The sequence below is a fragment of the Aspergillus luchuensis genome, chromosome 7 (genome assembly GCF_016861625.1).
Source record: "Aspergillus luchuensis IFO 4308 DNA, chromosome 7, nearly complete sequence".
NCBI classification, from domain to species: Eukaryota; Fungi; Ascomycota; class Eurotiomycetes; order Eurotiales; family Aspergillaceae; genus Aspergillus; species Aspergillus luchuensis.
The window spans coordinates 1047976-1063882 of NC_054855.1; the positions used below are offsets into that span (position 1 = coordinate 1047976).

General features: G+C 50.8%; 4 protein-coding genes across 4 annotated transcripts; 2 read left to right on the forward strand and 2 right to left on the reverse strand.

The window, feature by feature from the left end:
- Window positions 1-132: 132 nt before the first annotated feature.
- On the reverse strand, window positions 133-1509 carry AKAW2_70400A (mitochondrial 37S ribosomal protein bS1m; the record flags this gene model as incomplete). Its single annotated transcript, XM_041682976.1, has 1 exon — window positions 133-1509. The coding sequence occupies one exon, from the start codon at window positions 1507-1509 to the stop codon at window positions 133-135; it is 1377 nt and encodes a 458-aa protein (XP_041547284.1).
- A 249-nt stretch (window positions 1510-1758) lies between these two features.
- On the reverse strand, window positions 1759-3029 carry GRE2_3 (SDR family oxidoreductase; the record flags this gene model as incomplete). The annotated part of the gene is made up of 5 exons (XM_041682978.1): window positions 1759-2265; window positions 2325-2615; window positions 2703-2835; window positions 2891-2942; window positions 3008-3029. The coding sequence occupies 5 exons, from the start codon at window positions 3027-3029 to the stop codon at window positions 1759-1761; spliced, it is 1005 nt and encodes a 334-aa protein (XP_041547285.1).
- Window positions 3030-4652: 1623 nt separating this feature from the next.
- On the forward strand, window positions 4653-11585 carry tor (putative TOR pathway phosphatidylinositol 3-kinase TorA; the record flags this gene model as incomplete). The annotated part of the gene is made up of 3 exons (XM_041682979.1): window positions 4653-4779; window positions 4838-5789; window positions 5843-11585. The coding sequence occupies 3 exons, from the start codon at window positions 4653-4655 to the stop codon at window positions 11583-11585; spliced, it is 6822 nt and encodes a 2273-aa protein (XP_041547286.1).
- Window positions 11586-12583: 998 nt separating this feature from the next.
- On the forward strand, window positions 12584-14395 carry AKAW2_70403S (uncharacterized protein; the record flags this gene model as incomplete). The annotated part of the gene is made up of 4 exons (XM_041682980.1): window positions 12584-12876; window positions 12970-13402; window positions 13458-13594; window positions 13651-14395. The coding sequence occupies 4 exons, from the start codon at window positions 12584-12586 to the stop codon at window positions 14393-14395; spliced, it is 1608 nt and encodes a 535-aa protein (XP_041547287.1).
- Window positions 14396-15907: the final 1512 nt, after the last annotated feature.

Below are 15907 nucleotides of genomic sequence, written 5' to 3' on the forward strand. Positions count from 1 at the left end.
GAGAACAAGTGCAAAGAAATAACTATACATTTACCATCCAGAAACCTATTCATACAGCAAAACTCTCTAAGTGGAAGATGGAACCTGTCTGACACATGAGACGAAAATTGTTTGGAATGCAACGCCAGTACTCTATGAGCCAAGGCTCTTCATGAGGTTCCGCGCAACCTCCTCGGTCTCTGCTGCGGCGTTCCGCTGTCTATCCAGTCTCGGGACCACGCGCTGGTCGCCGCGAGCCACGTCAGAGATGCTGTACGATCCGGGCTTCTTCTGGCTATCGATTCCGTAGGGGGCCTTAGCAGTGGCGCTAGCGCGGTAAGAGGCCAGGCCAATCTTGCCTTCCGAGTCGACAAAGGCCCGGATGGGCGTGGCCCAGTACTTAGCACCACCGGGGATAGAGGCGTCAAAGTAGGCAAGCCCAGCCGGAGAGTCCTGCTCAGTGAAGGTGACGGTGTTCAAGTCTTCCACGGCAATACCAGCAACACCCGCAATTGCCTTCGTGTTCTTGCCCTTCCGTCCTCTGGGGCGCAAGATACGTGCCTCCACTGGGCGTTGGTGGGCCTGGGGTCCATACTTGGGGTGGTTGTAGATCAAAGCATGCGATCTCGTGTAAGACAGACCCGCCGAGGGATGCGTCCTTGGAGGTCCGGATGCGACATACTCAGCGGAAGAGAGCTTGCTGCCGGGGGACTGGTAGTATGGGTTGTTGAGTCGGCTGCTCGGTACGGCCGGAGGAGACGGCAGATCCAGAAGCTCAAAGACAACAGGGCCGAGTGAGAACGGATCCGTGCGGAGTTTCTTGAGGTAAACCTGGAATTCTTCGTCGGTGATCTCGACAGGTCGGAGAGTTGCCAGATCCTGGCCGTTATCTTGTGCCTGCTTCCTTTGCTCGGCTTCGCGCTTGGCGACAAAATACTCGCGAAGCTTCTGTAAGATCTCGGGCTTGTTCTTGCGGACCTTCTTCAAGTATGCCTGGAACTCGGCCTCCGTCTGCCCGGCAAGCCAGGGCCCAGAGTGCCTGAACTGCCTCGCGCCGGGCTCCTTCAGGCCTTCGCTGGTATGTGTGTTGTCGACATGCGATTCGAATGGACTCTGGTGTCTGGGAATGATGCTGGTTCCGTAAGTGACTCTCGCGGGGAGCGAAATCGGCATGTTAAGCTCCTGGAATTTCTCCAGGGTCACCGTATGATCGGCCGCGGACTCGAAGTCCGTGATGTGTTCGAAGGTATCGAGTGCATTGACTCTGACCACGGGCCTGGAAGATCTTTCGGACGTCGATTTGGCGGGGAGAGGCCTCTTCAGACCCCAGTCACCCCTAGAAAGAGAAGACGATGGTGTGACGATGGACGCTCGGATAGGATGAGGAAGGGTTGCGGTCTCGGATTCGTTGACATTTTTCGAGGTCGGCGGAGTCGGGGGTGGCGTCAGAGCCTGTGGAAGAGCGAAAAGGCGAGACTTCCGCAGCAGATTTGCTGTCGGAGATAGCCTGGCTGTTGCCATGGCGGACATTGGGCAATGTGGTGTTTTGCGGTATTGTTCTATCTCCGGAGAAAGCTGGAGAAAACTTGGTTGCAATGCCCAAGGCGCGCCAAGCCACGTAATACGGGAAACTACAACTACATCTTGTGCAGCCTCTTTCTTATTTCAACGAATAGTAGCACTGCATTTTCAATTATCATTTCCATCCTATCTATAGTATCTTTCTTCCTGGTCCGGTTGTTCTTGAAATGTACATATTATATCCCAACATATATCACATCAGACGCCAATGGACAACAATGACTTAGCCGTGTCAGCAATGGACTCTTTCAATGTCCGGTATTGGATGCCCAAAACATCAACGGATCTCTTGTTGTCGTAGCCGTAGATGTCCGCCGGAAAATCACTCGGAATGTCCTTCGAGGGCAATTTATCTTCAAGTTCGGGCAGCGATTCTCGGACCACGTCTGCAATCTCTTTGTTTGTGTAATAACCGGCGGTGACAAAGAAACGCTGGCCACCGGCCTCTGGGACCTCGATAGCCCTAACATGCGCAAGTGCAACATCGCGCACATCTACCCAGAGGAATGTGAAGGATGGAGGAATGGCGTCCTTCCACTTTCCCTGAATCACGTCACGAACTTTCTGGTTCGAAGTGTTGATGGCGTCCAATGAGTTCAGATAATGCACAACTGGCCCAAAAACAAAGGGCGGGTTGATAGTTGCAATATCGAAGTTCGGCTTCTCCTTCTCTACAAAGTCCCAGGCTGCTTTCTCTGCAAAAGTCTGCACAGACGAGTCAGATTTCATTTCATGTAAGTCCAAGCATAGGGTCCTTCACATACCTTGCTCGCACGGTAGGTATTAGAGGAGATCAAGGCTTCCTCCCAAGTTACCGGGTTCCAATTCTTCTCGCTGTACGAATCGGCATGCTTCTTGCCATTGACAATCGCTGCGAATGAAGAAGTGATAACGACCCTCTTCACTGTTGGAGCATAGGCCTTGATTGCCTTCAGTATACCGGTTGTTCCCTTGATGGCGGGGTCCAAGAAGTCTTTCACTGGATCTTGCACATTGTGGTGAAAGGGCGATGCAGTATGCAGGACATAGTCGAATGGCGGGTCAGATTTGACGGCCTACACGAGCAGTGATTTAGTATTGAACGTAGCAAGCAACTTCATGGAAGCATTGGTGGTATGGGTCGGCATAACAGGGAGCCGTACTTCATCAAAGGCACCCTCTGCTGCGATATCCTTGACAATAACGTAGGAAAGCTTTTCTTTTGGCGTATTTGGATGAGCCTCTAGAATCCTTTGGCCCTTCTCCTCGGACCTCACGGTGACTACGGTGTCGAAGCTGCGGTGGCCAGGTTAGTGATATCATGGAAGCAATCTGAGCCATTGACTCTTACCCGTGCGCGAGCAGGATGTCAACAACGTGAGCAGCAATGAAGCCGCTACCTCCTACAAAAGAACCAGTTAGCTCTGTTGAAAACCATGTCTGAGAATCTGTAGAACTTGATACTTACCACTCAAGAGAACTTTGGGCATGGTTGCTATACTAGTTATACGGGGGGTCAATTGATGGCTGGGTTCGTATACAGGGGCACTTGATGGGTCTGATTCAGTATCGTACCTAAGGAAAGTATGGCAGCACGCCATTGCCTTTATACTTACTCCGGACTGCTACCCCTCTTCAACCTGAACCGTCATATCCCCCACCGAGGTCCACTGTCGCCATTATCGTGCGGATGTGATAGGCTCCCGCCTCGATTACAAATCCCAGGAGACCGGAATTATGGTACTTACGTTGCAGGGTTAACTCCGACGAAATGTAAGCCAGTGAGGTGATTATTCTAGCTGGCCTCATTTTATGGCCACTGATCCGGTTACGGCAGGCGCTGGCTATTAAGATTGCCGAGGATCCTCACGGAAGGTGGATGATGCCCGTGTCCCTTATCCACTATCTACTGGCGGCATACCCCCCGGCCCGAAAGGGAGCTACTGCTTAGTACTAGTTACCCTGCGGTCTCGAATGTTGTCATAGAAAACAACATCTTACGCCATTCGACATTAGCCAATATCATCTGGTCATAGGCTATAATGTACAACGCGGTATTAAAGAAATCGGTCCGCATATCATGACAAGATAAGGGGCTTCTCTATGTCTACTAGGCCCTTCCCAGATGACCTCTGGAAGCTAAATTGTTGAATTGCATAGACAAATGCGAAGGCCTCAAGACGTCTTACTTCAGCTAAGCGCGGGGCGGAAGTCAAGCTTCTCAAAGAGCCATTAAATATACTCAGCCACTACACATATACATCGTGTAGTAAGTGCCGGTCCTTGTTTCAGTTACACTAAAGCGCAAATACGTACTACACCCTCGATTTTCGATCTTCGGCCTATATAATATTCAGGGACAGGCAGCAAGATATCACATTCCAGGGCAAAGTATTTCATATCATTGGGAAGAGGCTCTAGGTCTTTTCGTCAGACACCACGTACATCATGGTACTTTTGTCGCTGTTCGCGCACAGGCAACTACTCAATTACCTGCTTACACTTGTACGGACGAAGCCAGGAAGCCCCGGCGCCCCGGATTCCGTAGTCCCTCAATAACTCTTGAGGTGTGCATGTGGCTTATGATCTGCATTACCTCACCGTCAAACAGTCCCATGACATCCAAAGCTTTAAGATTGGGCATCAGAAGACCACCAGTAAAGCAAGGATTGATTCAGGGCACCTCCTTCGGCGACATGAAAATGTGAACGAGGCTGTACTTACGCTCGGGTCGCACTGGCTTCAGAGATGCCTAATCCTAGGGATAAGTTGAACGAATCTAGAAGGGATAATGAAATACTAATCAGGTAGCCGAGCATATTCGAGTAGCCAATTAACGGACTTCTATAGGCATAACAATAATCCCTCCAAAGACGGTGAATGTAAGGGTAAGATCAGTCGCAAACACCTTAGGCTGCCCCATGTAACCCACCGCGGATGCCCCAGGCCAGAAGCGCCTGGTCCGTGCACGATTTCCGAACGCCCTCGACCTCACCTCCCGCATCACTCCAACGCCGCCCATCAACGGCTCTTTCGCCCATGCTCCCTTTGTGCCATCATACATGCCCTAGAGGTTGACTTCAAATGTCCACCCTGGGGTGTGGTTCGCAAAAATGGCGCAAGCAGGTCCTATTACGGACGTAACTCATCGGCTCTTCGCCGAGTTGAAGTCGAAGAATGAGGAGACACGGGTGCGAGCTGCTTACGAGCTTTACGACAACGTTCTCGCTATCTCTCGAGGTATGCCATCGCTTCGTATCAGACACTGACTAACGCTAATTCTGGCTCTTCATCTTAGATTGGTCCCCCGAGAAGTTTTTGGAGTTCTTTAACGCGGTCAGCCAGCGCATAGCACAACTGGTAGTTACCGGGAATGACGCACACGAGAAGATCGGTGGCCTGTTGGCTCTCGATCGTCTGATAGACTTTGAAGGTGTGGACGCCGCGCAGAAGACCACTCGATTCGCCAGTTACTTGCGCAATGCTCTTCGCAGCAACGACAATGCAGTATTGGTTTATGCGGCTGCGGCTCTTGGCCGTTTGGCTAAACCCGGCGGGGCTCTGACTGCGGAGCTAGTGGAGAGTGAAATACAATCTGCTTTAGAGGCCCTTCAGTCAGAACGACAAGAAAGCCGACGATTCGCTGCCGTGCTCGTCATCCGGGAACTCGCGAAAGGCTCACCCACGCTTCTTTACGGCTTCGTTCCCCAGATCTTCGAGCTGATTTGGGTCGCTCTGAGGGATCCCAAGGTTCTCATACGGGAAGCTGCGGCTAATGCTGTCAGCGAATGCTTTGATATAATCGCTGCTAGAGACTTGCAGGTTCGGCAGCTATGGTTCTCAAGGGTATACGAGGAAGCGCTTTTAGGTCTCAAATCAAGCAATGTGGATTGGATACATGGCTCGCTCCTGGTTCTGAAGGAGCTTCTCCTAAAGGGCGCCATGTTCATGAATGAGCACTATCGGAATGCTTGTGAGATCGTCCTCCGTCTCAAGGATCATCGTGATCCGAAGATCCGCACTCAGGTTGTTCAGACAATCCCGATTCTCGCCTCCTACGCCCCCCTTGACTTCACAGAGACCTACCTTCACAGATTCATGATATACCTCCAGGCCCAGCTCAAACGGGATAAAGAACGAAACGCTGCGTTCATCGCTATAGGAAAGATTGCAAATGCCGTTGGGGTCGCCATCGCACAATATCTCGATGGCATCATCGTCTACATCAGGGAAGGTCTTGCAATGAAAGCGTAAGTCCTCAAGCTCCAGTGTATTCATGTGCGGTATAGCTAACATGTCGAAGGAGAAATCGAGCTGCCGTCCAAGAAGCGCCAATGTTCGAGTGTATCAGCATGCTGTCTTTGGCTGTAGGCCAGGCGCTCAGCAAGTACATGGAAGCGTTACTCGATCCCATCTTCGCCTGCGGGCTCAGCGAGTCCCTAACACAAGCGCTGGTCGACATGGCTCACTACATCCCGCCAATAAAGCCCATAATTCAAGAGAAATTATTGGATATGCTAAGCTTGATTCTCTACGGCACCCCTTTCAGGCCTTTGGGATGCCCAGAGAGCAGGTTACCTCCAATGCCATCATTCGCAAGGGATTTCGCTCCTCAAGAACTACACTCCGACACGGAAATCGCCCTTGCATTGCACACGCTAGGCAGTTTCGACTTTTCTGGTCATATTCTCAACGAATTCGTGCGTGACGTGGCGATCAACTATGTTGAAAATGACAACCCTGAGATTCGGAAAGCTTCAGCACTCACCTGCTGTCAGCTGTTTGTTCATGACCCTATCATCAACCAGACAAGCAGTCATTCGATCCAGGTCGTGAGCGAGGTAATTGACAAGCTTTTGACTGTGGGTGTTGGAGATCCTGACCCGGACATTCGACGTACTGTCCTGTGGTCCCTGGATAGGAAATTTGATCGGCACCTCGCTAGACCGGAGAACATTCGCTGTCTATTCTTGGCCGTCAATGACGAAGTGTTCCCCGTCAGGGAAGCTGCAATCTGTATCATAGGTCGTCTTTCCAGTGTCAATCCTGCCTACGTCTTCCCACCGCTGCGGAAGCTGCTTGTCAACCTTTTGACGAGTCTCGGTTTCGCCAGTACTGCACGCCAAAAGGAAGAGAGTGCTCAGTTGATCAGCCTGTTTGTTTCGAACGCAACGAAACTGATCCGGTCCTATGTTGATCCCATGGTGACTACACTGCTACCTAAGGCAACTGATGCCAATCCTGGTGTTGCTTCCACTACATTGAGGGCCGTTGGTGAACTTGCAAACGTGGGTGGCAGTGAAATGAAAACGTACCTGCCGCAGCTTATGCCGATTATCCTAGATGCGCTACAGGATCTCTCTTCTCATTCCAAGCGCGAGGCGGCCTTGAAGACACTGGGCCAGCTGGCCAGCAACTCCGGCTACGTTATTGACCCGTACCTCGAATATTCTCATCTACTCGCAGTCCTCATCAACATCATCAAGACCGAGCAAACCGGGTCTCTGCGTAAGGAGACAATCAAGTTGCTGGGTATTCTTGGAGCCTTGGACCCCTACAAATACCAGCAGATCAGTGAGACTGCGCCAGTAGTTCATCACATCAATGAAGTGCAGACCGTATCAGATGTCGCTCTTATCATGCAAGGTCTCACGCCGTCCAGCGAGGAGTACTACCCTACGGTTGTCATCAACACGCTAATGCAAAATATCTTGCGTGAATCGTCTCTCGCGCAGTATCACTCTGCAGTCATTGATGCCATTGTGACGATCTTCAAAACCCTTGGTCTGAAATGCGTACCGTTTCTTGGACAGATAATACCAGGGTTTATATCGGTCATCAGAGGATCACCCCCAGGCCGCCTTGAATCGTACTTTAATCAGATGGCGATTCTGGTCAATATCGTGCGGCAACACATACGAGCCTTCTTGCCGGAAATCATTGAAGTCGTCCGCGAATTCTGGGAAGCATCTTACCAAGTTCAGGCTACAATACTCTCGCTCGTGGAAGCGATCGCCAAGTCCTTGGAAGGTGAATTCAAAAAATACCTCGCAGGCCTAATCCCTCCGATGCTTGACACGCTTGAGAAGGACACGACGATGCGTCGTCAACCTTCGGAGAAGATCCTCCACACATTCTTGATATTCGGTACGAGCGGAGAGGAATATATGCACCTGATTGTTCCCTCTATCGTGCGTCTTTTTGACAGGACCCAAAACCCTCAGAGTATTCGAAAGTCTGCGATCGAGACCCTCACCAAACTTTCACGGCAGGTGAACGTCTCAGACTTCGCATCGTTGATGGTCCATTCTCTGTCTCGGGTTGTCGCAGGCACCGACCGCGTGCTGCGACAAGCTGCTATGGACTGTATCTGCGCGCTCATCTTCCAGCTGGGCCAGGACTTCAATCACTACATCCATCTGCTGAATAAGGTCCTAAAGTATAACCAGATCAATCATGTCAACTACCAAATCTTGGTGACGAAGCTACAAAAGGGCGATCCGCTCCCACAAGACCTGAATCCCGATGAAAATTACGCAGCACTGGCGGATGACGCCAATTATGCCGAGATTGGACAAAAGAAGATGGTTGTCAATCAACAGCACTTGAAGAATGCCTGGGACGCCTCGCAAAAGTCTACTCGTGAAGACTGGCAAGAGTGGATTCGACGATTTAGCGTTGAATTGCTGAAAGAGTCACCTTCTCCCGCTCTTCGAGCATGCGCGAGCTTGGCTGGTATTTATCAGCCCCTAGCGAGGGATCTCTTCAACGCGGCCTTTGTTTCCTGCTGGACCGAGTTGTATGACCAATATCAAGAAGAGCTGGTTCGGTCGATCGAGAAGGCCCTCACCTCACCTAATATTCCTCCCGAAATCCTGCAGGTTCTTCTTAATCTGGCGGAGTTCATGGAGCATGACGACAAGGCCCTGCCCATCGATATTCGCACTCTAGGCAAGTACGCTGCTAAATGCCACGCGTTCGCGAAGGCCTTGCATTACAAGGAACTTGAGTTTGAGCAAGACCAAAACTCGGGGGCAGTGGAGGCTTTAATTACTATCAATAATCAGCTTCAGCAATCCGATGCTGCTATTGGTATCTTGCGAAAAGCGCAGGCTTACCGCGATGTGGAGCTCAAAGAGACATGGTTTGAGAAACTTCAACGTTGGGAGGAGGCTCTTGCTGCGTACAAACGACGTGAGAAGATAGACCCAGATTCCTTTGGGGTCACGATGGGCAAGATGCGCTGTCTTCACGCTCTCGGTGAGTGGAAGGTGCTCTCCGACCTCGCTCAGGAAAAGTGGAACCAGGCGTCCCTCGAACATCGCAGAGCCATTGCACCTCTAGCTGCAGCGGCTGCCTGGGGTCGGGGCCAGTGGGAATTAATGGATTCCTACCTTGGCGTAATGAAGGAGCAGTCGCCAGATCGATCATTTTTCGGTGCCATTCTTGCTATTCACCGGAATCAGTTTGACGAAGCAACCATGTATATTGAAAAGGCTCGCAATGGATTGGATACCGAGCTTTCAGCACTCCTGGGAGAGTCATACAACCGTGCCTACAATGTTGTTGTGCGTGTTCAAATGCTTGCTGAGCTCGAGGAGATCATTACGTACAAACAGAACATTGGCGATCCTGAGAAACAGGATTCGATGCGTCAGACATGGAACAAGCGACTACTTGGCTGTCAACAAAATGTAGAGGTATGGCAGCGCATGCTCAAGGTTAGGGCGCTAGTCACCTCTCCTCGTGAGAACCTCGACATGTGGATCAAATTCGCTAATCTCTGTCGCAAATCCAACCGCATGGGACTCGCCGAGCGGTCACTCGCCTCACTGGAGACCGTGGTTTCCGACAGCAACGGCACAAGGGCAATCGCTCCCCCAGAAGTTACTTATGCCCGATTGAAGTTCAACTGGGCCACCGGACGTCAGCGCGAAGCCCTTCAAATGTTGAAGGAGTTCACTTCAGGTCTGACAGAGGACCTTACCCGGTTCAATGCTCTCATGTTATCGCAGGCGGATCACAATGGAATAAACGGAGTCAATGGCGTGAACGGAGTCAACGGTATCGCGGATGCCAACCATGCGGATGCCATGGGGCTGCGAGAACGCATTGGCGATGTTGCTAAGTTCAGAAGGCTACTAGCAAAGAGCTACCTCCGCCAGGGAGAATGGCAGACAACGTTGCAACGAGGTGATTGGAGACCAGAGCACGTTCGTGAAGTTCTCAATGCGTATGCCGCTGCGACCAAATACAACCGTGATTCATACAAAGCATGGCATTCGTGGGCTTTGGCCAACTTCGAAGTTGTTACGACGATTGCTAGCCAAGCCAGCAGGGATGGCACGACAATGGCCATGGTCCCCGGACACATTGTGACGGAGCATGTAATACCTGCACTTCGCGGCTTCCTCAGGTCTATTTCATTGTCGTCGACCTCATCTTTGCAGGATACATTGCGGTTGCTGACACTCTGGTTCACTCACGGTGGCGATCAAGAAGTGAACAGTGTTGTAGCAGAGGGCTTCACGGCAGTGAACATTGACACCTGGCTTGCTGTCACTCCACAGCTCATAGCTCGTATTAATCAACCTAATATCCGAGTGCGGAGTGCTGTTCATCGCCTGCTGGCTGAAGTTGGCAAAGTGCATCCTCAGGCTTTGGTGTATCCATTGACCGTTGCAATGAAGTCTAATGTCGCTCGGCGATCACAATCAGCTAGCAACATTATGGACAGCATGCGGCAGCACAGTGCGAAGCTCGTGGAACAAGCTGATGTTGTGAGTCATGAACTGATTCGAGTCGCGGTCCTGTGGCACGAGCTTTGGCATGAAGGTCTAGAAGAAGCCTCTCGACTCTACTTTGGCGATCACAATGTGGAAGGCATGTTTGCAACTCTAGCGCCCCTGCATGAGATGCTCGATAAGGGTGCCGAGACGTTGCGCGAGGTGTCATTTGCTCAGGCCTTTGGTCGCGATCTTGCAGAGGCTAAGCACTACTGTATGCTCTACCGGGAGACTGAAGAAATTGGTGATTTGAACCAAGCATGGGATCTTTACTACACAGTGTTCCGCAAGATCAGCCGGCAGCTGCCGCAGCTCTCCACGCTCGATCTGAAATACGTCTCACCCAAGCTCAAGGATTGTAATGACCTTGACCTTGCCGTTCCTGGTACTTACCAAAGTGGCAGGCCCATCATTCGCATCCTCAGTTTCGATCCCATATTACACGTACTACAAACCAAGAAGAGACCACGCAGGATGACACTGAAGGGCAGTGACGGAAACTCGTACATGTACTGTGTCAAGGGACACGAAGATATCCGGCAAGATGAACGTGTCATGCAACTCTTCGGCCTGGTCAACACACTCCTTGATAACGATGGAGAGAGTTTCAAACGGCATCTGTCTGTGCAACGGTTCCCTGCAATCCCGCTATCACAGAGCTCTGGTATCCTTGGATGGGTTTCCAATAGTGACACATTACATGCCTTGATCAAGGAGTACCGAGAGAGTCGACGTATCCTGCTGAACATTGAACACCGCATTATGCTGCAGATGGCGCCGGATTATGATAATCTTACACTCATGCAGAAGGTGGAGGTGTTCGGCTATGCCATGGACAATACCACTGGAAAGGACCTCTACCGCGTTCTATGGCTCAAGAGTAGTAGCTCGGAGGCCTGGCTGGAGCGCCGCACGAACTACACGCGTTCCCTTGGTGTCATGTCCATGGTTGGTTACATTCTTGGCCTTGGCGATCGTCACCCATCCAATCTACTTCTGGATAGGGTTACCGGCAAAGTGGTCCATATCGACTTCGGTGACTGCTTCGAGGTGGCGATGCACCGCGAGAAGTATCCTGAGAGGGTACCTTTCCGGCTGACTCGTATGTTGACATTTGCCATGGAAGTCAGCAACATCGAAGGCAGTTACCGCATCACTTGTGAGGCTGTCATGCGTGTCTTGAGAGAGAACAAGGATTCTCTGATGGCTGTTTTGGAAGCGGTAAGCACATATCATATCCCATGGATGAATCCATGCTAATGTCTGATGATTTAGTTTATTCACGATCCATTAATCAACTGGCGTTTGGGCATCCGCGAGTCCCCAGATCGAATGCCATTCTCTGCCGAGCGCCGTCAATCAGTCGTCTCTAACATTAACATCGACCATGGGGTACAGCCCAGCAACTTCTCTCGTCACCGCCGGCCTTCCATTCTTGAGGGCGGTATCTTGGATGCACAGGAGGGCATTCCCAACGAAGCTAGAGAGGCACAGAACGCGCGAGCGCTCCAGGTGCTTGCCCGTGTCAAGGAGAAGCTGACAGGAAGAGACTTCAAGCCGAGTGAGGAACTCAACGTCAGTGACCAGGTGGACAAGCTTCTTGCGCAAGCCACCAGTGTCGAGAACATCTGTCAGCATTGGATTGGATGGTGCAGTTTCTGGTGATTCTTGTAGCGCCGTTCGTGTTTTTCAAGGGTCTTATTGTGGCGCAAATCATGGCAACGGATTTTGCATGGCATCATTCATCGTTCCCACCTTTTCAGCTTCTCGATCATGTTTTTTACAATTTCCGTTCTTACTTTCTATGTAGCATTATTCCCTTATCATTCTCACCCAGGTACCCTGTTTGTCATGTACCCATGATGGGGACGCATGGATTATCAAGGGCCTTTCATGGTGATACTATTGCTTTCTACATCTTGCAACGGCAACATGGCATGGAACAGTTTGTGATATAGACAGTGAATTTGATTTTACCAATAATTCGTATTGAAATCGGTACAGTGCAGTTCTGACAAAATTGAAGTATACCTAAGTATAACCTGTCTCGAGGTCCATTTTCAGGTGATTGCGCGAAATAGCCGAGGTCACGGGCGCGCAGGACGGTCAGCTGCAAATCCCCGGACGCTGGAGCTTAATTCTCTCCCTTCCTCACACTCGGTCCCTTGCTTTCTATCTTTCCATCACCTGTCTCTCATGATGTGAGCTTAGTCCATCGTCGAGACCCACGCGTATGACCCGTTAAATTTTACCGCACCATGGCGTCCGACTCCACGCCTAACCCCGACCTCCATCCGGTGGTTCGCAACGCTCTCCGCATTTCCCTCAGCGCCAAGGAGTACAAGCTGCTCCACGATTATGCCGTTCAGCGCACTCCCTCGGCCATCCAAAACAAGTTTCCCTCGCCTTCAGCTTTCGAGGCTATAGTTCGGTCTAAGAACAAGCATAATGAAGCTTCCATTCGAACGTCGTTACGCGTGTTTGTATTGTCCAGCTCCCTGTTGAAGCTCATTGACGTCGTGGCTGGGAGGATCCGCGGCGACCTATCCCAGTAAGTTCTCTCTTATGTATACGCATCTTAACGATCACCAAGAGTATGAGGCGATGTTTCATGTGCGTGGCTGATCTCCGGCATCTATTTCAGAAAGAATACATCGCGCACATCTTATACACGTTCCCCAAACTTCCGCCTGTCCATCTCCCTGTCACTACTTCTCCTCCTTCACCGCTTCCTCTATCGCTTCTTCGTCAAGTTGCGTGCCAACCTCCGTACAGACGATGCTCGACCTTTCCGGGATCGCAACCCACGGATCTCGAGAGCACTCACGTCTCGATATGCGCCCGCAGTTGGTGCCAGTATCGCGGGGTTTGCGCTGGGGTTGTGTCCACAGAAGCAACTGCGGCTGACAGCAGCAATCTACACAGCTACTCGTAGCTTGGAGTTTCTGTTCAATGCGCTAGATGAGAAGGGGTGGTTCAAGGATCGACCTCGATGGTTCGGAAGCTGGTTGCTAATGCCAATTGCATGCGCCCAACTCTTCCATGCTTTCATCTTCGATCGCGAGACTGTACCCAAGGTTCGTTGATCTGTATTATACTTCGCGGGGTACATACGCTGATTTATACGAACAGTGGTTTGGAAATGTCATCTTGAGGCTTTCTCCCAGCTACGTGCGCGGCCGCCCCGAGTCCTTGCCCTTGGAGATACCATGGCCGGAGAAGGAAGATGTGGTGGACTCCTTGGCCAACATTGCCAACCTACGGTGGCCGTAAGTACTAGCCATCTACTTTAGAATCGGCCCTTTCCAACTAATGTGTCTACCAGGGCATTTGCCTCCCCTATCTTGCACCCAGGAAGCCCAAACACGCTGCCATCTACTCTCACATCCATCTCCCCTATCACCGGCCCTGCCCATCCAGCAATCTCCAGCCTCTCGTGTGCCTTGCTCCACCCAAACAGCCCCAGCTGCAGCACCGCCTTCTTGCACCACATCCTCCTCTTAGTCCCACCGCTCGCTCGTTTCCTAACCACCGTCACTCTAGCCCTATCTCTACGCAACATCAAGGGCCTCATGAACGAGCCCATCAGTTCCATCAACAAACTCTCCAAAAAGATCATCACCTTGACCGCCATCCTCTCAGCGTCTACTGGCTCCGCATGGGGTAGCATCTGTCTCTGGAATACCCTTCTCCCACGCTCTGCGCTTCCCGCCAAACGTTTCTTCCTTAGTGGTGCGCTCGCAGGCGTTCCGTTCGCTTTCCTCACAAACAGCCGTGGTATCTTCATGTACTTCTTCCGGGCAGCCGTGGACTCGGCCTGGAAGACAGGCGTCAAGCGCGGATTATGGAAGGGCTGGAAGGGCGGAGACTTATGTATCATTGTGCTGGCGTGGGCACTCATTGGGTCTATCCTCGAGACGAGGCCGTCCGCAGTGCAAGGGAAGGGTGTGCGGAAGGCGCTGGCGTGGCTGAAGGGGGACGGCTTTGCGGATCCTGTTGAGGTGGCAGCGAAGAGGAGGGCGAGAAAAGCAGCTGCGTTGAAGGCGGGAAAAGCGGAGAATGAGCCTTGAGATACATTCGATTGTTAGCGATTCTTATAGTTCCGGTGCATTTTTCTACCACTCTTGTTCATAGGTTCTGTTTATGCAAAGCGATGGGCGGGGTGTAATTATTTGTCGCGTACTTGATGCAAGTGCCAGAAATGCAACCATTACTGTTCCTACTATCAGCATCTCGTTCTTACCAATTCACACTGTCACAGTACTACTTTGGCCGTCACCGCAAAACTCAATGGCAGAAGCGGCATAGAGATAGCCCACCTAGTATTTGTCGATCTCCACTCAGCTGGATCACCCGGAAAAGAAAACCCATGTATATATTATCAATTGCTATCATGACGACAGGCAAAACCAGGGCAATCCGACAAGCGGCAGTTGTTTTGACTGGTGCAATCGCTAACACGGCGAGCCTGAGACCGCAGTGGTTCCTCCGACCGAATCTACCTACTGTAGTACCTCCCTCACTGACGCGCGCTGGACCCGATCGCCGAACGACATTTATTCTATACGACAATATACTGCACATTGAGTGGGCTGGTTAGTGGTTACAAACTGCTTATGGGAGGAGGAGTAAGATTAAATGGGATTCAGCCAGGCATACAGCTATCTAGGAACACTTTGATCAGGTTGCCCATAGTGCTGATATTGCGCCAAAACTATGTGTCGGCGCTGCGCAAAGATTCGTGAGCATCCATATATTACGCATACCAGCGCAGAGGGCAAGGATCAGTATCATGGCACGTAGACCATGACCAAGCATCTTGCAACTATGTCCTGCCGAAGTACTAAGGATAGAAAGAACGCGGAGATCACAAGGTTTCTGAAGAATGGGGTACGTTTACACGCCACTACTCAGTGGTTCTATAAGATATAAATTATACAGCAAGCCTATTTTAGATATTTACGTCGTTACAAACTACGGTACAGTACGGATTTTCTATTAAAAATCTGCAAACCCGCGCGGGTAAATTTCTGGCATGGCGGGTTGTACTCACCCGCACTACGTGCACCCCTACATATAGGCTATTCTATGTAAAGATTTGGGCTGAATTAGAAATCCCTCTATATTTGTATTTGATAATCGCCTTAAAAGCGATTTGTTTCGATTCCGGTTGATTTATATATATTGGCACCGCTTTCTTTTCGTAAATTAACACCGCGTAGCCGTCCATAAATGGTAGACCTAGGTCCCAGGAATACTAAAAATCTTGGCAGCTTTGATCTGGGTCTTAATTTGACGGTTTTTGTATGCAGGTATGGCCATCGGAAGGCGATTTCTTAAGAGACTGCCATATTGTATGATGAAAAATGGGGGAAATATGCGTTGAATGATGATTGATACGCTGCACGCGTCACCGGGAGCCTGCCAGTTCGGTGGTAATGCCGGGTCAATTAGTTGAAGACGTTAGAGAGTAGGGTCTGATGATAGCAGAAACTAGTTTGTTAACTCCTAAAGTCGTAATTAAGCAAGTTCTATCCCCGAAGAGTCATAAATACAATTTATGGACCCTAAGAAATAAGTAT